The sequence below is a fragment of the Passer montanus genome, unplaced genomic scaffold (assembly GCF_014805655.1).
Source record: "Passer montanus isolate IOZ18808 unplaced genomic scaffold, ASM1480565v1 scaffold44, whole genome shotgun sequence".
NCBI classification, from domain to species: domain Eukaryota; kingdom Metazoa; phylum Chordata; class Aves; order Passeriformes; family Passeridae; genus Passer; species Passer montanus.
In genome coordinates this window covers 4837787-4859467 of record NW_024369262.1, presented here as the reverse complement: position 1 = coordinate 4859467, position 21681 = coordinate 4837787, and the positions used below count along the sequence as shown (strand labels likewise).

The following is a 21681-nucleotide window of genomic DNA, read 5'->3' as shown; positions in this document are numbered from 1 at the left end:
GAGTTTAGGAGAGCTCCAAGTAGCCAACACCTCAGTGATTCCCCTGCAGAGCCCAGCCTATTCTGGCTGGGAGTTTGCTGCAGCCTCTGTGCTTCCCCAAGAAATGATCCTGCCAGGGTGGGAACTGCCAGCTCCAGCTGCAAATTTAATTTGGCACAGCTGGATTGAACTGATGGCATGGAAGATAAATATTATATACCTGGGTATACAAAAACTCTCATTGCAGTTATTTTGGTATGGAGTTTATCATTCCTTCTGCTCCTGTTTTTTTCTATTTGAAGCAATTTCTCAACAGTGCCCAAAGCAGAGCAAAGTGTAGTGAGGGAATGGTTAAAATCTTCCCTCTCACCCAGGGATTTTTACAGACATTTCTATGCCCAAGTCAATGGGAAAAGCAAACTGTAGACTTCAGGAGTCACATAAAGATTTACAGAGCTCTTGGAGCTCTCAGAAGGCACCTCAGCTAATTGTATTTTTGGATGACTGTGAGAGCCTCAAGAGCTAGACAGTTTATATGACTGATATTGAAATGATGGAAAATAGAGAATTCAAGTGAAAGTAGATACTGTATATGATTAATGGGAACAAAAACCCCCATAAAACAAAGAAGCTGAGATAAAGTTCAAAAGGAAAACTACCACTGCAGGGGAAGAGCAAAAAACAAGCAAGGAAGAAATAATATGGACAAGTAAAATGAAATTCTATCTACAATTATTAGGTGCAAAAGTTGAAATGAATAATTTGGGAGCCATTAGAATTCAGCTTTTTTTAGAGCTCAATTTCCCCAAATCATGGCCCATCAGACAGAAATCACTTCCCCAAGATTTCCATCAGAGGAAGGACAAAGGAGCAGATTTAAACCTGGCAAGAGTCTTTCCTTCCAAAGAGAAATAAAAACCCAAAGGGTCACTGTGGTGTGAGAGCACCAAAACAGCTCCTGGCACTTGCAGGGCACTGCTCAGCCCAGAGTGCCCCTCAGGGCTTGTTTCATCCCTCTCCCTGCTCTCCTTTGAGGCAGAAGTTGGAGCAGAAGCTGCCAGGCTCCTGTCCCCAAAGCCCTCTCCAGTTTGGGGTCTCTCTCTCTGTCACAGCTCCACTGCAGCAGTTTGGCTCAAACAAATGAGGCTTCTGCAGAAAGAGAAAACCTCTCCCTTGGGAGCAGAAAGTCAGCATCATGATTAATTTACAATTATTTTGTAACTTACTCCTGAAATGCCAAACCTCTTCAAAGGCACCTTCCTTTCCATGCCAGGGAGGCTGGGCATTAGCTGCAGTCAAAACACCTAAAATTGGATGACACCTTGAAACATTCTTCTTTCCTGCAGCATTTTCAGGCTGTAACTGTGTCAATTACATTCTCTAACACTAAAATTATGCAGAAAGTTAATGTTGCTATAACTTGAAAGCAGAAATTTCTGCCATAAATGACACGAACAGACCCCTGCACCCTGCAAATATTTACACACAGGAGTAAATCTGCTCTTCAAAGCCCTCCTACAGCTGTCAACAGGAACATCAAGGAGATTATTACTCCTGATGAAGCATTTATCCCTGCATATCATACAGAAATCCACCCAACAGAAAAAGTTCAGCATTTTTATGGAACTTCATAGATAATTCCTCAGAGCCCCATCTGTGGTGCAAAGAACTATTTTCCTATTTAATTTCAAATTCACCTTTTAACAGCACGAACCTAATGGTTTCCAATTATTCCTCAGTACATAATACAAGCAAAAAGAGGCTGTGGAATGTTTCTCTCTTATCTGGATATTGTCATTTTACTGTCTCAAACTTCTAAAAACAAGCTTTTGGCTGGGGAGGAAATCAGCCAGCATCAGACCTAGTGGGGAAACCCTGCACTTGCTCAATGTCTGTGGCTCTTACATAGTTCCAGATGTTCAGAACATTAATAATGCACTAACTCAAAACCTCTTTTTGAAACTTTAGAATGTGCAAATTGCATTAAAACCTCTTTGCCCTCATTAATGGTATTGTTACAATCCCAGTACTCTGGAAAATGTTTTTTGGCATTTGTTTAACTTTGTGATATTGCCATTTACTCATTTTAACAGCCAGTGTTCAAATCTTAATGCTTTTAATAGGCTGGGCTAAACAGACTACCATCCTTTGGAAATTTATTGAAGTAATTTATTAAATAAGTAAAAGTTGTCTGAAAGCAGCATTGCTTTGTTTTATTGATGGCAGGAAAAATGGGTTTCTTATAATTTATTTACAAACCCATGTTTCAGGAAAGTTTTAGAAATGAAAATATTGTCTTTTCAGAGTTCTATTCATTGTCTGTTACTGAAACACTTCTTGAAAACAAGAATTTCTACCAGTCTCATGTATCTCAATAAGAAAAGGCTCTGTCTGAAATGAAGAAGAGCCAGACACTGAGAATTAATCATGAAATGATATCTCCTCCCTCAGCCTGCCACATTCACCTCAGGCCAGGGTTTAAATCCACGTGGACACAGCCAGAGGTTAAACTGAGCTCCCTCCTGTTGATTCCAAATCATTCCTCTGAACCTGAACACCCTCAGTCTGTTGAAACCAGCTCCACGCTGCTCAGAGTTAATTAATATTGTTAATTCCTGCCTGGCTGGAGCTGTGGGAGGGTGCCAAGGATGGTTTGTCAGCACAAGGGCAAACAACACCTGCTGAGACTCCAGTGCAGGTTTGGTGGATACCTGACACGGGCAGAGGAGTTCCAGCCCAAAGGGATTTGCTCTCACCCAATCCTGGCTGTTCCCACTCCAGGAAACATCAGCAGCCCAGAGAGCAGGAAAATGGGATGAGGCTGACAGAGCCTCAGCTCTGAACCAGCAGCTCCTGAACTTAGGAGACAAATAAAAGCTCAACTGTGAAATTCAGCATTTATTTTTGCAAGTGGCAAAAGCTGCTGCGTGTCATCACTATAACCTTACCCTAAAATTCTCAAGGAAAAGAGCCAGTGCAGTGCAGCATCATTTATATGTTAATTTATGCTAATTGTGCCACTATTCCATGATCATTGAATAGTTTAGGTTGCAAGGAGTCTTTAAATGAGATCCAGTCCAACCTCCCTGCAATGAGCTCAGGTTTTCAAGCAGAGAATTGTTATCAGTTCCTAAGTTTTCCTGTTGAAAACACTCACTGCAACCCTTTTCAACTACAACTGTAAAAATCCTGCTTCCAAGTGATGACTCCTCAATCAGCAGATCCAAATTAACCACCAATGCCTCAGAGAACACAACAAACCAAAGCAACATTAACATCATTGTCCAAACCTTCTTTTGTTAAAAAAACCCTACTAAGAAAGGTCAGTTAATTCATCATGATGGATTAGCACTAAAATTTAGAAGCATTAGCATTTTTCTCCTTGCTGGCTAGCCTGACTTTGATATGACACATATTGAATGAATCATCCAAGATGCAGGCACCAGGCAAGATACATCTTAATGCAGACAGGTTGGCAACATGAGCCCTAATGGGCCTTATCTTAATCTTGTTTAAAAGCATCTTAGATTTCTGGGCAATCTTTTCACCTTCTGATATTCTCTTTTATAGAGTGTTTTTTGCTGGAGTTGCTACTGATTTTCACATAAATGCATTTTTGCTGCATGGTATCACCAGTTTTAGAAGCCTTAAAAATGATGGAGCTTTGGAATTTAGAGAATGCTAAGATCAAGCTGGTTTTTTAAAAAGTCAATGTGCCACAACTCCAACAATGACATTAAAAATTTCCATGTTGTTTGTGAATTCCCCCACATGAAGCATCCCAGCTGTTCATAACAGACACCTGGCAAATGTGGGCATTGACAGCTCATGGGCTGTTTGCCCATCCACATATTTGCCTCCACTGCATTAACTCCATATATTTACTATACATATTTTTTAAACAGCCACTCCTCAGGTAAAAATATATTTACTCAAATACCTGATTAAGATAAAGGGAATTTCTCTACTATTTCTTTTTTTTCCCCATTCACATTGCAGGTAATAATTCCAAACTGAAATCCAATGTAGGCACCAAACTAAATTCCAGCCCCATCAAATTACCTGGACAGAAAGTACTTAAAATTCAAAGCATTGTCCTCAGCCTTCCAGACAGGGGAAAAAAAACCCTTTATTTGTCACTTATTCCAAAGTTGAAGATTCAATTCATAAAACAGATTGAGCCATCAAAAAATCTGCTTAAATCATAATAGTGAGGTCCATGACCATGTGTATTAATCACATCTTGACAGTTTTGAAAAATTCCTTTGAAGGCTGCAGCTTTTTAAAGAGAGACAGCAATTTCCTGTGAAAATCACTTTTGAAATGCAAATATTCTTTATGATGATGAAAGAATACTTTGTTTTCCCTGCATTAATGTGCTTACATTATTCTGTATTTTCAACATATTAATCTCAGACTTAAAGGCAACCCAATCCTGAATAAAAGTAGTAGGAAGAAAAAGGGCATCCATAGAAAAATATTGGCAATGTGATTTTAAAATATCATCCTTCAATTGTCTGCAATTTCTATTTATCAATACTTTGCTGGGCTCAGGAGTGTTCCTCCAAAGAACAGAACACTCAGCGTGTGCAGGGTGACCTTTCAGTGAGGCAGAAGGGCAGGGGGGGAAGGTTCCAGAGCTGGCCAGCAATTGTTTTCCTCCTTTATTAAATGTCATTACAAAGTCTCTCTGTACTTGCAATTCACATTACTATTCTCATCAAAACTTTCATAAATATTTGTCAGGTCTGGATATGGAAGATCAACTCTCCAGCACGACACACTTGGAAAGATAATGCTGGAAACTGAAAGATGCTCCAGGTAAATTCTGAAATGAATTGGAGATTTCTTGTCAGATCATTTCCTTTGCATGGAAGTGCAGGGTTTTGTGAGGTTAAATAAATTTATGGTCAGTAATCTGCTTTTTTCAGGGGCTCACATTACCTGGTCTGATGTGGTCACCTAATGGTTACTGTCAGGAACTGCACTGTGGTTCCAATTCCTAAAGACACCCAGGCAAGAACAACCCTGCCTTTACAGCCAGCCACTTAATAAAAGATGAAAGAATTGTAAAAAAAAAAAGAATAAATCGTTTTTATTTCATTTTGTAAAATATTCTCTGCTTAGGAACCTTAGGGATGATGGAAAGGTCTGAAATTCTATTTCCATCATGTTGGGGTTTTTAAGCATTTGGTAGGATTTTTTTGAGAGGTCTTTGTGTTTTGTCTGTTAAGATGATTTTTAAAAATCATGAATAATCATTTAAAATTTAAAAAGTCACACCCTTGCAAGCACCACAAGAAAAATGAGCTACAGAATTATCTTGCAGGTTTATATTCCTGCTCCTGACCATAAACAACAGTAACAACAAATAGAGAAGAAAGCAGAACTACTGGGAGATCCAGATTAACCATAATTAGATAACTGTTGTCAGTGAAATTAGATATTACATAGCCTGAAATGGAGAAATTTGATTCCTTTCAGCCAATGTCAGTGAGCAATTCCCCTGACTAAAGAAAAATACACTCCAATCTCCACTGCAGTGAAATGGAACAAGAAACAAGGGAAGGAGAAATTAACTGGATGAATTCTGCATTCTGATAGCACAGAAAGACCAGGCAAAGGCATTCTTGCTGCTGAGTTATACAGAAAGTACCACTTCATGATGTGATTTATAATTTTTTTCTTAATAAACAATTTCTAAACCTTCAGGGAAACAACATAAGGAAAAATTACAGATCCGGCTGGTTTTATGGTAATGCTAATTGAAATGATTATCTGTGTTAATAAGTGCATCTGTTGAGAAAAACCAAACATGTTTGCTCATGAAAACAAACCTGAATGCCAAGAAATAATACAATCCCACTGTGTTATTGCAATTTATCTGCTAAACATTTCTGTATGTTGATTATAAAGCAGAAGATCACACAGTGCACTTTCAAAGGTGTGTGGTTTGAGGGGAAGAACAGCAATTCAGATTTCCTTACCTTATAGGATGGCAAAAAGCACAGAATTCCTTGGCCAACTGTCTGACAGACTGCCAGCAGCAGGGCTCCCACCTCGTCCTGGAAGTCGAAGGTCTCGGCGTGCTGGAAGGTGGCGCAGAGCTGCCGCCCGCTGGGGCCCGCTCCCACCGTGCCAACCCACACCTGGGGGTTCCACAGCACCAGGTTAGCTCCAAACTGCCTGAGAAACCACCCACGTTCAATAATGAAATGTGAAGTGTGAAAAAAATGCTGAGATATTCCTTAAATTCATTTCAGCACTTGAAGCGAAGTAATTGATAATTGAAATTAACTTTTCTAGGGAAATGTGTCTAAAAATGGCCTCTTTATTCATTTGAAAATGTCCTTTTCCATTGCATTAAGCCAAGCAACAGTCTGGACCTTTCTTTTAACTGGCAGAAAGGGTTTGCCATCCCTTTGTTTGGGTTTTGTACCGTGGGCAGCACTAGGGCTCAGGAGAGGGAACAGCCATGGCCAGTTTACCTGGGAATTCCGGATAACGTGACTCGCCTCCAGCTGGATGGAAAACTTCACTCCAAGCTCTGAGGAAAAGGAATCCATGGGAGAGAGTGTGCCTGATGTCAGGACAATTGTTCTAACTTCATTTAAGTCTGAAAAAGCCTAGGTGGGAGAAAGAAAAGCAGGAATTTAGAAAATCAATACAATCCCTTTCAGATCTGATGTGTATTTGTTAGCACTCAGATTATTTTATCTTTTTTCTTCACACTCAGCTCACCACAGCAGGGTTCAAGCACCAAAAATTCAGCATGTGGACAAGGGTTTTCTGCCTTGAACTCTTTTTGTGCTTGGGCCTTGTGAAGAAGGAACTTGTATCTGCATCATCACGTTGGTCTTCAGTCATCCAGGTGTAAGTTTGTTGTAGAGCAACCCTGTAATCATCTGCAAACCTACACAGAGAGAGAAATATCTGTAAAAACTGCAATTAAGCAATGAAATTGTGAGCATTCAGCTGATAAATGTTAGAGCTGACCTGCAGTTCTCTTTGAAGAGACAGGAAAGGACCATGAACAGGCCTTTGAGCATGATCTGTGTTGCAGGGCTCACAATTGGCACCTCAATAATTTCCTCTCTCCCATGCATAGATACTTTTTCTTCTTTTTCCAGCACAGCAACAAGATGTTTCTGCAAGAGGCAAATTCCATATTAACAACATTCTAAGTATCTTCTCAAAAGCAAAGTTAATAGAAATACAAGACTGTCAGCTCAGTGCTTTAAAAGTTCATTTGAAATACCTATAAAGTCAGAGGGAAAGGGGCAAAGAAGGGCCAAGGGAAAGGGAACAATACTTTGAATTTTTAACAATGCTTTTAACATAAACTGGCTTACACAGAAAGGAGGGGTAAACTTGAAAATAGGGCAAAAACATTTCCACACTCAATAAAAATGCAGCTGGATGGAACAGGCAAAAATATCACTGGCTTAATGGTTCAATTGAAATAATTGTATGTGAGCAATTGCATCCTTCCAAACACTGATTCTCCACAAATTCCAGTAGCTCGAGTGGATTACTCCTGGTTTTCATCAGGAATAACTTTTAGACAACTTTTCAGTACTGCAGTGAATGAAAAGACCTGTTTCCATTTAACTTATGTGCATTTTAAGATGTTTAACACCACCAATGCTATGCATGGTGGTGCTCATTTACACAGCACACAGCATTACCTGTAAAACGGGAAAATTAATCCCAGTTATTCCCATTTTGTACAAGAAGTTGAGCATTTCTTTGCCACTCCACACCTTACAGGCAGTTTCATAAGCTCTCTCCACCAGCTGCCCAGAGCTCTCCTGCAGCCAGCTGAAAGACAGAAAAAGCAGAAATCAGTTCAGCATTGATTTTAGAGATTTAGAGACACTTTGCACGTACAAAGCAAACCTCAAAAATTGCACCAGACTTCTAAGATGATGATAAATGTTTTACTACATGTAAGGAGAGAGATTCTGCTTATCCTTTATGCCTGTTTTTCACTGTTGAACTCCCATGGAACTGCTTTGGATGCAGCTCATTGAAATGAGAAGAAAATTTCTTCCCACATGTTTATACTTTATACAATAGATAATAAAGAAAAGAAATTAAAATGTAATTTCCTCTTATGATATGTCAGGCTCATTCAAGCAAGATTTCTGCTGCATCTCTAAAGCCACTCATCACTACTCCAATTGCTGCAGGTTGGTTTATCATCCCTGTCAGCTGCTGACTTTCCAATTAGGAACAAATCCTGAGGCATGAAATGAACACTTTTCACATTTACACATGGAAGGGAAAGTGGGGCAATAAAGAGTGCCCATTTAAACCTACCCACAGGTACTGGCAACTGCTGCAACCTGAAGCAGAATTATCATTGTAATACAATGCAAAATGTGACTGACTGCTAAAAGCATGAGCTGAAGATGGAGATGATCTCCTTTGAGGCAGAGCTGGAGTTTTCTGAGTGAGCATGTCCTCCCTCAGCCCTGCAGCAGCACAAGCCCTTGTCTCTGGCTAGAAAAGCAGGCAGCTCCCTCTGTCCCAGGAAAGGCTGCAGCTGTCTGCTCCATCAAAAGGCAGGAGGCATCAAAAAGACAGCTGTCAGTGCTGCAACAGCTCCAAATGTTCACCTGCAAAAGCAGTTCATCATTAGCAGCTCAAGAGCAAGGCTCTGGGACTGTTTCACTTCTAGATTTCCTGCCCTGTCACCATAAATAATCTGATCCATAGAACAATTAAAATATAACTTCCCTTCTGCAGGTTAAATGCAAACAAAACCCCACCAATACTGCCACAACAATCACTTCTTTGACTGAAATTTGCTTATCTCATTAAGGAATAGTGATCACTAAGACTAAGGCCCCAATTCCTCAAATGTAACATCAAAAAGACCTGGAACTGAAATTAGGACAAGGCCCCTGTGACAGGAATTAAACAGATTTACAATGTGTAAAACACTTCAGGAAATTTAAAATGTTTCCCTGTTATGAACTTCAAACACCATCACATACTTTTGAAATAATAAATGCAAATACAAACTTTACACAATGGCCAAATATCACCAAAAGCACTGTAAATTCTCAAATAAATTCCATCTAACATTAAAGCTTTTACTTGCAAAGCCTGTTAAATTATTTTTAGAGCTAAGCAGGAAGCATAAATAAAATTAGCTCGATTCCCAGAAAGGTTATCTCTGGTTTTGAAGTGAAAATTGCTGTATGCAGTATTTCCAGGAAAAGAATGAATGGATGTTGCACACATGCCTTCAATTCCAGGAAGAGTATTTGCTGCTTCCCTCACTACCAGAAAATTCCACTGTTGACACAGCATATTCCATTGACCAAAGTGATCAGCCCTGCTAAATGTGCATCCCAGCAGAGCCTGCCAGCACACCTCCCCTGGCCCAGCTGCAAATTCCTGACAAAGGTCACTGCAGCACCCGTGGCACTAAGCCCATCCTTAAGTGCTTTCTGGAATGAGGGCCCAGGGGCTTTAGAAGTGAAATAAGATTTTTTTCTAGCTCCCCATGCATTTGGCAATGCCATGTCACTGTGCAGGTGCATTTTACCTCTCACTGGCTATCTACACCAAGTCTTCTGCTTTCCAGCAACTGCTTTTCATGCTGCTGGCAGATTTGCCAAGACAATCAACCTTAGTTTTCCTGATAAGGTTAAAAAGCTTGAGGCAATCAAATCTTCAGTCATGCTGTTCTTATCTTTTACTAAAGTTTAACATTTGAAATATCCAAGGTAGGAGAATTGGCTTCTGCCAAGCAGAAAAAGTCCCTTGTCTGTGTGACACAAGCATTAACTCTGAGCAGAGAGTGAGGATGGCAGTGAACTCCTCCTGTGCTGTGCTGCACAGTCTGTTGCAGCAAAATGAAGATACTGCACACACTGAAGCAGAACTCAGTTAACTGCAAAGCCACTTGCAGCATTATCCACTTTCTTCTGCTGACTTTGATACTTCTACTTCACCCAAAAGACTTTGCCCTGGACCTCTTGTTTCTTCCTGGGCTTCTGTCCATTTGCTTTTGTTACATCCCCCCTCATGATTTTCAAATTATGCTCAGCTCTTCCCCTCCCAGGAAGTTGTTTCCCAGGGAAAACAAAGGGCATGACTGATAAATTCACTTTTAACTATGAAGAATTCAGTTGATTCCAACCTGATTCCAAGAAGAGATTCCAAACCATTCCAAGTGCTTTCTGTCCAAGGCTCTGAAAGCATTCTCTAAACATGAACTAATTAATTATTTGACAAAATAATGCTATTATTATTTGTCAAATAAGCAAGCATGTGAAATACAAAAATTCGTCTTATGAAGATTTTCATACTGGCTTTATAAACCAGGAGTCCAAAAAAGCCCCACAAAGAGCAGCACATCATTCAAGAGCACAAGACTTTTCAAAAGAGAACTTCAACGTTTCCATGTGAGACCAGCAGCTCTTTTAATACATCAAACCCTGTGGATTCCTCAAATGAGCATAAATCAAACTGCATAGTTGTAAGTAAACTTTTGTTGCATTTTATCTGATGTGACAGAGTAACTTACACCACCAAAGGCAATCTAAAGGTTATTTTAAAATACATTAATGGATATAAAGCAATAAAAAGTTGCCTTACTTGATCAAGGAGCAGCACACAGCTCGGAGGGGCTCGTGGTGCTTCTGCCTGATGCTGTTGCTGACCATGAAATCGAGCTCCTCTCGGGCAGCTCGGAGCTGGCTCTCGGTAACCCCGTAGCTCACGGACTCCCGAGCACAGTCCTCAATGTTGTGGGCTTCATCCAAAATGACTACTTGGTCCTTCAGGTTAATGTCCATCTAAAAAAGAAAATTATTGTCTAGTGAAACAGAGTGAAAGACATGAGAAACAGCAAGTAACAGGAGGCTGTTAAAAAATGGATGTTCTGCAGCACAGTGCAAATGAAGCTTTCCAGGTTTTGAATCAATTTTTATAACCTAGAAATTATCCAAGGGGAAAAAAAACCCCAGAGTTATTTTATAGATAGTATTTTGGACATGAATGGGATCTCAGCTGACCATAAAACATAACATTCAGTGGGTAATTTCTTTTTAACTTCAGTTCTTGCCACTTCTCACCAGTATACTCACACTGTCCCGGATCTGTGGGTCCAGGAGATAATTGTAGGGACAGAAGACGATGTCTGCCCCCACCATGAGCTCCCTGGCTGTAAAATAGGGGCAGGCACGGAGCTTCCTGCCCAGGCTCACCAGGTCCTCAATGTCCCAAGCCTGCTCCAGGCCAGGTGCAGACTGCAGGGCATGCTGCTCACTGAGCTTGTGAGCACCATGGTAATAAGAGCAGGACCTGCCCTGAAAGCAAAGAAGTGCAGAGACTTAGAGGGGACAAGAAATCATGAGAACCAAGCAGGCTAAAATCTTTCAATGTTCCATGCATTTGGCTGTTCCTGAGAAACATTTTTAATAGCTGCTCTTTATGGCAGACAATAACACCTCATGTCAAGTAAATCCATGTTTCTAAAATGTACATCAGTAAAGGACACTTTTTTCTTCTTCATTTATTAACCCAGAGATAATTTAACTTTTATTACAACGTTAACCTGGCAGTCATAAATCTTATTTCTGTCATCATAAGTTTTTACAGTATAGCTACTGTGTATCAACATTTTCTAACAATTAATCTTTAATTTTAATGCTACCAGATGGTATTTAACCAATATAATATAAAGAAGTAAAAAATGTTACTCATTCCAGCTGCTAAATCTGACTTTATTTACTGAATGCTCATTTTCTCAAATAAAATTACTCACATGTTTTCCTTCCAGCAATTCTACACACTTCTCATTCCTGTTGCTACTGTTGGACACCACTGGATGAATGCAGGTGTAATCCCTGCTGGAAAGGATTGTCATGGGGACACAGGAATACGCTGTCCTCTTCAGCTCCCTGCTGATCTGGGTTATTTGCTTGTGTGTTCGTGTCCCAAAAAAAATTTTGGGAACACACAGCCGATCTCCGTTTTCTTTCTTCTTTGTGCGACTGGGATCTTTATCAGGGTCTTTCCCAGAAGCACAGCAACACTCAGTGCAAGGGCCAGGAGGCTGCAAACCAAGACAGAAAAATGATGCACAACATCCCACTGTGAGAGGAATGTGCTAAACCTGCTTATGGTCAGGAAAGTGCCCTCTGGGAGAGTGGGCTCAGTCACCAGGGCTGCCCATCAGGCTGCAACAAGTTCCAAAATGTTAAAGCACACATCCTTGTGCCTGGAAATTTCTAAAAGAAAACCTCCCACTGATCACAATTTTATCATAACCCCATCAGAAAGAATTATGAATCCAGTGGAATATTTCCACACGTGAATAATGCAAATAAAGCTTCTCACATTGAAGCTGCAGCTCAGGACACTCCTGTTACAGAGCAAGAGTCCAAAACCTTCAATGAAGAAAACTGGATACAGACGCTCAGATTAAAATAATTTTTTTTTCCTAAAAGCAAGCAGAAGAACTGTAGATAGTTCAGGAACTGTGTGCAGATAAAACAGACTACACCACACAGTCTCCATTAGAAACATGTTTGCTGTGCCATTCTGCCAAAGGCCATAGAGTAACCAGGAGAATAAAAGAAACACAGGGAATAATTCTAAACAGAACCTAATCCTGTAAAGTACTTGTTAAAAGCCATTTTTGTTCTTCCTGAGAAGCACGGCTGTCAGAACATTAAACACTGGAACAACTGACATGAAATTGTCATAATGAATTTGAAGAGACACAGAGGAAACACGGAACTCAAGTGTAACCATGTCCAAACACACCTCTCATGAAAAATAAAGAGTTCTTCCAGGGTCAGACAGTTTGTACCTGGGCTCCAGGTGGAGGGCAGGTAACAGCATGTAGCTGCCCACTGCAGCACTCCTCCCTCCCTTTAATTGCATCAGTAAGATTACCCATGATAAACAAATGCTAAGTCATGCTGTGTGTTACACCACAACTCTGGGGATCAAGCTGTCTTCAGCTTCCACTCCAAGGAAAAGCAAGTTCGTGTTCCCTCAGCCCCACTCAGCCTTGTCTGCCATTAAATATTACAATACATGATAGAAAGCATGTAAATGTAACCCTCTGGAGCTGCCACTCACTGGGATAAAAGGTTCACTGATGTGCCAAACAAACAGGCCTCAAAGCAGCTAAAGTTACACCCATGCTGGAATTGTTACATTCCCCTCTCAGGTTGCCAGGAACAGCAGATTTCATTACCCTGTGCTGCCACATGAAATAGCCAGTTCCAAATATCCTGCCTTCTCTATTGAATAATTACTTATTCACTGAAAGGATAAAAAGAAGAGTTATGAATGGGGCTCTTGTCACCAGGCAGGCAGGAAACAGCTGACATATGGTATATGTTACATACGTGCAGTGCCCAGCTCTGGGCTCACACTGAAAGCTCCAAGGCTACCTTGATATTTCTATCACTTAGACTCTGCTTTGCTCCTGGAAATAATGAAAACCACATTACCAAGCTAAAAATTAATTGTATTGAAGCAGTGACTGTGTAGGGTCTATCTTTTAATTTTAATCCAAGTCAGATTGTGTTTTGAGAGGGAAAAACAATACACAGGACACCAAGATGAGACTTTACCACTAATATTTCATTGCTGTGCTAAGCTAAATAAAAATAACAGAAAATATTAGGACCCATCAGGCAGCTGTTTTGCCAGAGTTCTTAGAACAACAGGAAAATGCAGCTCAAATTAATATATAAAATCATGAATACAAGGTTCCCCTATGATGGGCTTAAAATACCAGATATTATTCTTTTCATAAAAAGGAAATAAAGTGTTCTTATGTGTGAGGCTTATAAATTACAGTATTTTACAGGTGGGCTTAAAAGTTTGGTTTAAGAGGTTTGGAATTGGTATAATACTGGCATTAAGAAGCACTTTAGCCATTATTCCAGTACTAAAATGTTACCTTTAACTTTGAAAAAAGTTTTATGTTCAAAAAACACTCCAACCCACAATACTGAGAAAGTTGTAAACTCAGGCTGATTTTATAGTAAGCAGTTAAGAAATAAAACTGCCTGCAGTAGTCACAGCATTTCTGAAAGCCACAGCCACCATTAGCCCCAAATACTTTAATAAATAAAACCTTTTTAGGAGGTCCTTCATAATGAAGAAAAACTTTAGAAAATTGGTTAAAACACAGTTTAAAAGTTGAGTTCTTCATTTTCTTTCCACATTACTCCAGTGACTCAATATGCACTTGAATCCTTAAAATACATCTTTAAACTTTATTAAAGGCAAACTATTTTAACTCTGTATTTCTCTAAGAACCAACTGTGGGGACTCCAGTGACTCAATATGCACTTGAATCCTTAAAATACATCTTTAAACTTTATTAAAGGTAAACTATTTTAACTCTGTATTTCTCTAAAAACCAGCTGTGGATATCATATAGCAACACCTCATGTGGTGTTCCTCTCCCATTCCTACAGCAGAAAGAAAGAAAACTCTCCATGAACAAGGGGTTTCCTTGGCAGTGCTCTCTCAAAACACAAATTGTTACACTCACACCACATAGATACTGGGTAAGATGTAACAAAACTAGAAAATGTTTCAATTTATCCATGAAGGCATTAGGGGAGGGCTGAGTAGAAATAATTCATACTGAGACAACAGAACTGTATTTCATAATACCCTCTGGCTTCAGAACTAAACCTGTTTTCAGCTGTTGGAATCTGAAAGAGGGATTTTCATTTGGAAGAGGGCAAAAAAGATCCTCCTGTACTTTGTGCAGCATTTAATCAGAAACACCCAGAACAGATGCCATTAGAGATCAGATATCAGCCTATATGGACCTTAGGCTAATGCAGCTTGTTTGTACTTCTGTCAGGGCTAGATAAACCAGCCTATCACATCAATATTTATATGGCAAAAACGTGGAAGTCCGATTAAAAAAGGAATAATCAAGTCCACCAGCCTGTACTGTGTGTAAAATAGAGGCAAACAAACACTGGGGCTGTGATCTTTGAAACACAAAGAGGTAAGAGGAGTTCTTCATATCTCCATCTACATTTCCCAGTTACAAAGCCACCCGAATGCTGCAGCAGTGAATGTCTCTTGTGTGAAATATCACACAAGCACAATCTAGGGAGATATCAGCAGTGACATTAGCAGAGCTTTTCAACTGCTCCTTTGGAAGCTCTCAGAAAGCCCAGTATTCTGCTGCTGCTGCAGCCCCTTGTTTAAAGCACACAAAGCAGCTGTTTATCCTCCCCCAGTCACCAGCAGGTGAACCCGGTTCAATATTTATCACAGGCTTTCACAGATCACTGCTAACCAAGCAAACGTTTTAATTAAGCTGGAACTTGCTTCAAAGAGCTCATTCAAAACGTCAATCAGCAGCAAAAGGATCAGATACGGTGTCAGGTGAGAGCATGTAACACAAATCCACAACTTTCTTCATCCCATCGTGGTAAATTAGCCCATTCTGGAGTGCAGACCCTGATTGTAACAGGCTGCCAGTCCCCTGGAATGTGTAACAGAAGTCACCCAAACCCCATTGTGCAGGTTGTAAGCAATATGTTAAACTGCAATGGGCTAGCACATTAAGACAGATTCTTTTCACAGTTGTTTTTTGATACCCCAAGTGTTTGTTACACTACTCTCCATTTACTGTTTACTTTCTTTCCCTGCTAGAAATGGGGATTCCTTAACCCAGCTGCCCCAGTTTCTCAGGCCATATGCTGTGACAGAAGTAATCAAGAGAGTACCCTGAGGTTATAATTTCCCCTTTAAGCTCCCACTGGAACTGCCCTCCCTTGCAGGAGTTAATACAGAGGGCCAGAGCTGCATTCCCAGGCTGGAGTGAGAGCACAGAGAACAGGTTTGGATGCTCAGGCACACAGCTGCAGGTGCTGTGATGCAGCAGTCTGGGCAGCACCTCTCCTGCTCTTACAACCAACCCATTCTCCCTCTTGAGTGATAAGAAATTAAATCTGGTTTAAGCAGAGGACTGAGCACTGTAAAACACAGTTCTTCAAAGGCAGGCTTGCCTCAGTGCACAAGACAATGCTGTTATCACATTCTTGTATCACCCTAACACACAGTCCAGCAGGGTAAGTGTGCAACAGAAGCTCTGTTGACTTCATTTCCTAAGCCACACTGGAGAAGCATTTTTACATTAACAGCCTGTGCTGTGATGCTCTTCTGTTGTAAACTACTAATGAGAAATAAGGCTTTGCTTTCTGCAATTTTCTTGATACCAGACAAGTTCTCAGTCTGCTAAAGGAAAAGCTCGTCACAGCAAAATAATACCTTATTTTTCATCCTCAAAAAGAAACTTAAACAGAAATTACCCCCCTTCTTTCTTCTTAGGTTACTTCTTTCTGAAGATGTAGCAAACAGTAGACTGTTTGGTTTTCAATTTTCTTCTAGACAAGAAAGCTCTACAAGTTTTAAATCAAATTTTTCATGTACCCACACCAAAGTACCAGAGGAAATTTTACGATCAGGAAGAAGGAGAGTTCTTTTTATTTGAAAATGAATAGCACACTCTGGTGGCCTTTGGGTTTCAAACTACCAATTGAAACTCAGTGGCACAGAGCATTTCAAATCTTACTCAAAAATCTACAGAGGTCTCCAAAACTAATAAAAACTACCTCCCATCAAATGGTCTACAGATTCATTTCTGTTAAGAAAATATTTAGCTCCCAGTATCTTACAGTAATCCTATAGCTTTTGGTTTCCTTTGGGGTTACTACATCACAATTGGCCTCTCACACTCAGCCCTACTGCCTCACATTCCCTCTCCTACTGCTTTTGCCTAACAAATATTTATGTAAAATCTATTTTCAAACAGTAAGAAATGCAGAAAATGCCTAACAAAGCTGCAGAAACAGGTGCAATCTGTATCTTAACTCCTGATGTGATACTTCTGCTACAGAAAGTGGAAATAAAAACCAAACCACCGAGGAACCTGTGCATTAGCTGCAATGTTTTCAAACTTCATTAAGCTGCATTTCATGCATAACCCCTTCACATAAAACATTGTGCTTAAATTGTTCTTGAACTAACACTCCTGGTGTAAAAGATATTACTGAATTACTCACTGTTTGGGGAGAAAAAGTAGTGGTTTTGATGCTTTTTTCAGAGTGAACAGTCAGCTCGCCATTTTTCCTCTGATGATAAACTTCCAAAGCATCAACCAACTGCACTCCCTTTGCACAGCAGTGACGTTTTCTAAGCTGCTGGGGAAAGAAACAGTGTAAAAATGCACTGGGCAGAGGGATGTGCTCACACTGGCAGTCCTGGCTTGGCTTCAGATGAGTCTGGTTTAGTAACTGGGCATCAAGACTTTAACCAAGTCTAAGCTATACAAAAATCATGGAGGAAAGCTATAAAGTTTTAATTATAAAAGCATCTGTAGTTATTGCTGAGCTTTTCTGCTTTCCTTTCCTACTGTTACAAAACTGACAGAAATCCTAACACCATCAATAAATATATTTTGGGGATATTACTTGTCTAAATGTGAAAGATTTTAAGACAGGGCATAATGAACAATTTAGTGCACAATTTAGTGCAAAGGAGTACTCGTTACTCCTTTGTAAGGAGTAACAATAAAAATGAACAAAACCCTGTCACTCTAAACTGTGACTGGGATGTGATTCACTTATTTCCCACACCCTCCTCTGTAACATTAACTGGCATTTGAGATTTGGCTGAGCTACACCCAGGTTATGGCACTGCTCACCTGCTGCTCTGTTTCTAGGGGACGAATCCTCTTCCTGTCTGCTTGAAAATCATCATTCTCACTGTCACGAAGAGATAACTTCTTTTTGGCAGACAGCTTTGAAGCTAGTGTTTCATTTTCCTTACATTCTGTAATTAACAAGATAAAATGGATGTCCATTACTAGGGAGGCATTAAATAAGGGCAACATTTTAAAATGGAATTACTACAGAATAGTAACTGCTAGAATTACTATAAATGTATATGGTGTAGGAGAGTGTTAGACATTTCTAGACACATTAAGCACTGGACTGATTTCATGCAGGGCAGGACCATGGCTGCTATTATGATGGCAAAAAAAAATCCCTGGTTTGAAAGCAGCAGAATCTGAGCTGCCTACAGATGAAGTTACCTGTGTTTGCCAGTGGGCTCCCAGGTTTTCTGGGAGCTCCTGTGTCAGGATGATTGGCACAACAAGCAGCACTGGGAGTCCCACTCGGTGCAGCCTGGCTGCTCCTGGGCTGGCAGTGACACTTGCAGTGACACGCTGGGGGTGGCTCTGCCTTCCTGTCCTCCTTGTCACACGACGAGGCTGGCCCTGGTTTCTCTGGGGGACAAAGTCACAAAGTCATTGTCTGTCATTAAAGCCACTCCAGACTCGGCACAAGAGCCAGGGGTGCACACCAGTGAAGATGAAAGCTCAGTGCCAGTCGAGCTGAACAAGCTGTGGTCACCCTGTGAAGAAGTGCAGGGCACACAAAGGAAACACCTCCCTCCTCCCATTCAATCCACACCACCACCAGGGTTTTCTTCAAAGATCCACCAGCCACATTCCCTCATGGGACCTAAACCCAGCTAAGCACTACTGCTCCATGCTGCCATCAAGGCAAGGTGCCCAGTGCTGGACCCACACCTGAAACCAAATGTTTAAAGGTGATGAAAAACAATTAATAATTTTATATTTTGTAATAAAGGTTGTGCAGACATGAAGACACTTACCATACAAAGCCTGCTGCCATGACAATGCAGAACAAAGTAAAGCCAAGCTTTTGCCACTTCCTGTGGGGCTCTCCAGCAAACAGTGCTGCCTGTTATTCAAGCCTTTCACAATCTTTAAGGAGGATAAAAGAAACAGAATTAACAGAAAACAAAGCAGATGTGTTTAGCTAATCTTAGCAACAACATCCTAATGTGCAGCCTAAACTTTCCCTGGCACTCTCTAGTTCTGTGACTGGTGAAAACTTTTAAAAAATGTTTACAAATATTACAAATATAAATGCAAAAATTCATTTAGAAAAGTCCCCCAAAAAATGAAAACTTCTTGAAATATTACCATACATATTTAGTCTGTTTAAACAATGTATTTCCCCTCCTAAAATCTTGAACATTTGTACACAACTGTAATTGCAGCATACCTAGATAAACAACCACATAATTACACCACCAGGAATTTGTTTTTTGACATAAATGCTCCCAAATCCCAACTGCACATTCCCTAACCAAGGCCCAGGTATTGCACAGCACAGAGAACACTGAGTGGTTACCACTGAACTCCCCAACATGCTGCAAGCTCTGAATGTAACGTGGCAGCTTTCTAGGTGCTGGCAGAGATTCTGGCACTCCAAACATTGGAAAACACAAGGTCTCAGGCTGGGAAATGCCAGCAGGAGCTCCACTCACAGCGTTCATCATGGCGAGCTGGGAGGGGTAGGCCTTGCAGGGGAAGAGGATCTTCACCCCCCCAATGGTGTACTCGGCCCCTTCAGAAGGCATTGCCAGCTCTCCTCCTCTTTGCTTCAGGGCTAAAACTGCAATTAAAACACAGCGTTAGCAACCCAGGACTAACAAACAATAAATAAATAAAAACACCACGAGCTGCACACACCAGTTCAGACTCTGTTAGTCAGACTGGAGACAGAACCCAAATCCATGCAGGAAAAATATTTTAGAATATAAAGTAACTAAAACCAGCCAGTTTTAAACTATAAAGGTCCATCAGCTTGAATGCAAGAAGTCATAAACTACAAACACACAGCAGCTTGTACATTTTATAACAACAAAAAATAAATCTGGACAGCGACTTTAAAGTAAGATGCTTAAAAACATCTTTCTTCCACAAATAATAATTACTCAGGGGAAGAGGAGTATCACTCAATTTACTATTCTGTGTTTATTACCTTGAATAGCTCAGGATAATAAAAGACAGACAATTTCCCTGTGCTTAAAAGGTGAAATTATTGAACCAAAAATATTGAAGAGGCATAAATGGCTTAAAGTGACAATATTTTTTAACAACACAGGGGTTTTTGTTTCTCATTTTTCAACACAGATAAAGACAGCAACTTTAAACTGGCAGATTCTCTGGGATAAATGAACTCATCTGGCTTCTAATAATTAAACATATACATCAGAAAAGCACCAATTCATGGCACGATTCAGCTCCACCATCGAGCTTCCCAACAGGAAAAAACAATTCTAGCCAAAGACGACGGCTGACGTGAGTTTACACCCAACACCATCCCAGAGGGAAAGGCCACCTCACTCCAAGGCTTTTCCCAACCCATTCTGGGACTGCTTAAACGAGCACAACCCCGAACTCAGTGCGCCCTGAGGAGGAGGAGGGAGGGCCCGGGACACCGCAGGGACCCCTCGGGGTGTGCCCAGAGCCACCAGGCGCTCCCCCAGCGACATCTCCACCCGAGCAGAGCCGCTCTGCCGCCCAAGCGCTCAGGAAGCGGTGGGGCCGCCCCAGCCCAGCCCACAGAGCAGCACCTGGGCCTTGGCTTCCTCTGTGTGCTCGGCGAGGCGGAGGCGCCGGCGGCCGCTTCCCCCACGCCCCTCACGGCCCCTCACGGCCCCTCAGCGCCTCCGTCCTTCCCGCCTCCGCCCCAGCCAATCAGCTGACAGGAAGGGCCCGCGCGCCGCCAATCAGCGCGGCGCACACTGGGACGCTCCCGCCTTCGCCCCTGCGCGCCGATAGCCAATCACAGGGCGTCTCGTTGGCTTCCGGGTTGTACGCGTTGCTAGGCAACCGCGCTTTTTGTGAAATACTGAAATACTTGTTATTTTTATCGGCCTTTATCATTTGTATTACGACTAATATGTTCATTATTCTTTTCTTTTGTTTTTATATTTATTATCATTATAAAATTTTATATGTATTGCATATTATTATTGGGTATTGATATTATTCTCCTTCTTTTCAGCAGAGTGCAGAAAAAACACCATGGAAAAATTAATAGTTTTTGGAAAGTCAGTGTCTTTTCATTAGTGCCACACAGAGCTCCTGTTCTTGTCAGGTGTCTGTGCCCCTCAGGTGAAATTTGGGATGAACCTGGAAACTTCAAACAAAACAGAGCACCCCCTTTGAACTTCAGTCACACCGTTGTTGTTTTGGGTTTTTTTATTTAAATACCACTACAGGATATAAAATTACACTTGGAACCGAGGAGAAAAAAAATACATACATTTAGATTATGTACATAATTTACATAAAGATGACAAAAGTACACTCTAGGCAGATGGAGACGGGGGTGTCACAGCAGGAATCCTGAACCAAAGCCCGGGGCTTCCCCACAGCTCCCTGTGGCAATTCCAGCCTTGTGCACAAAAGAACAACCAACCCCATGGTGGAGCAGGAAGGATTTGGCCTTGGAATTGCTTTGGCACGGCTGAAACCTGTCCTCCTCTCCCTGTTCCTCTGCACAGTCACCCTCAGCATCCATTTCTCTTTTTAACCTCGTCCTGATGACAGCTCAAGATATCTCTGCACTCATTTCTTCAAGTCTTTTTCATCTCTTTTTTTAAGTTAAAAACCACAAAACCATCTGGATTGTGTTCTTTAAAAATCCCATTTCTATGGCTCATTTTTGCTATCAGCACTTTTTTTTTTAAAGAAACTTTTAGACCAGTTTCAAACTCCCATTGAAGCCTGGTTGATTTTTAAAAATCCCATTTCTATGGCTCATTGTTGCTATCAGCACTTTTTTTTTAAAGAAACTT

The 21681-nt window shown here is 40.9% G+C and overlaps 1 protein-coding gene across 1 annotated transcript in view; it reads right to left on the bottom strand.

The window, feature by feature from the left end:
- Window positions 1-20566, bottom strand: part of BRIP1 (BRCA1 interacting protein C-terminal helicase 1) — a 47412-nt gene extending 26846 nt beyond the window's left edge. The window contains exons 1-14 of the mRNA XM_039720963.1: window positions 20452-20566; window positions 19360-19487; window positions 18679-18790; window positions 18092-18286; window positions 17702-17829; window positions 17061-17195; window positions 11765-12055; window positions 11085-11306; window positions 10594-10793; window positions 7668-7800; window positions 6976-7127; window positions 6721-6892; window positions 6468-6605; window positions 5967-6128 (exon numbers count right to left, since the gene is read on the bottom strand). Coding sequence (XP_039576897.1) covers window positions 5967-6128; window positions 6468-6605; window positions 6721-6892; window positions 6976-7127; window positions 7668-7800; window positions 10594-10793; window positions 11085-11306; window positions 11765-12055; window positions 17061-17195; window positions 17702-17829; window positions 18092-18286; window positions 18679-18790; window positions 19360-19452 — 2133 coding nt within the window. The 5' untranslated portion in view covers window positions 19453-19487; window positions 20452-20566. The remainder of the gene's footprint in view (window positions 1-5966; window positions 6129-6467; window positions 6606-6720; window positions 6893-6975; window positions 7128-7667; window positions 7801-10593; window positions 10794-11084; window positions 11307-11764; window positions 12056-17060; window positions 17196-17701; window positions 17830-18091; window positions 18287-18678; window positions 18791-19359; window positions 19488-20451) is intronic.
- Window positions 20567-21681: the final 1115 nt, after the last annotated feature.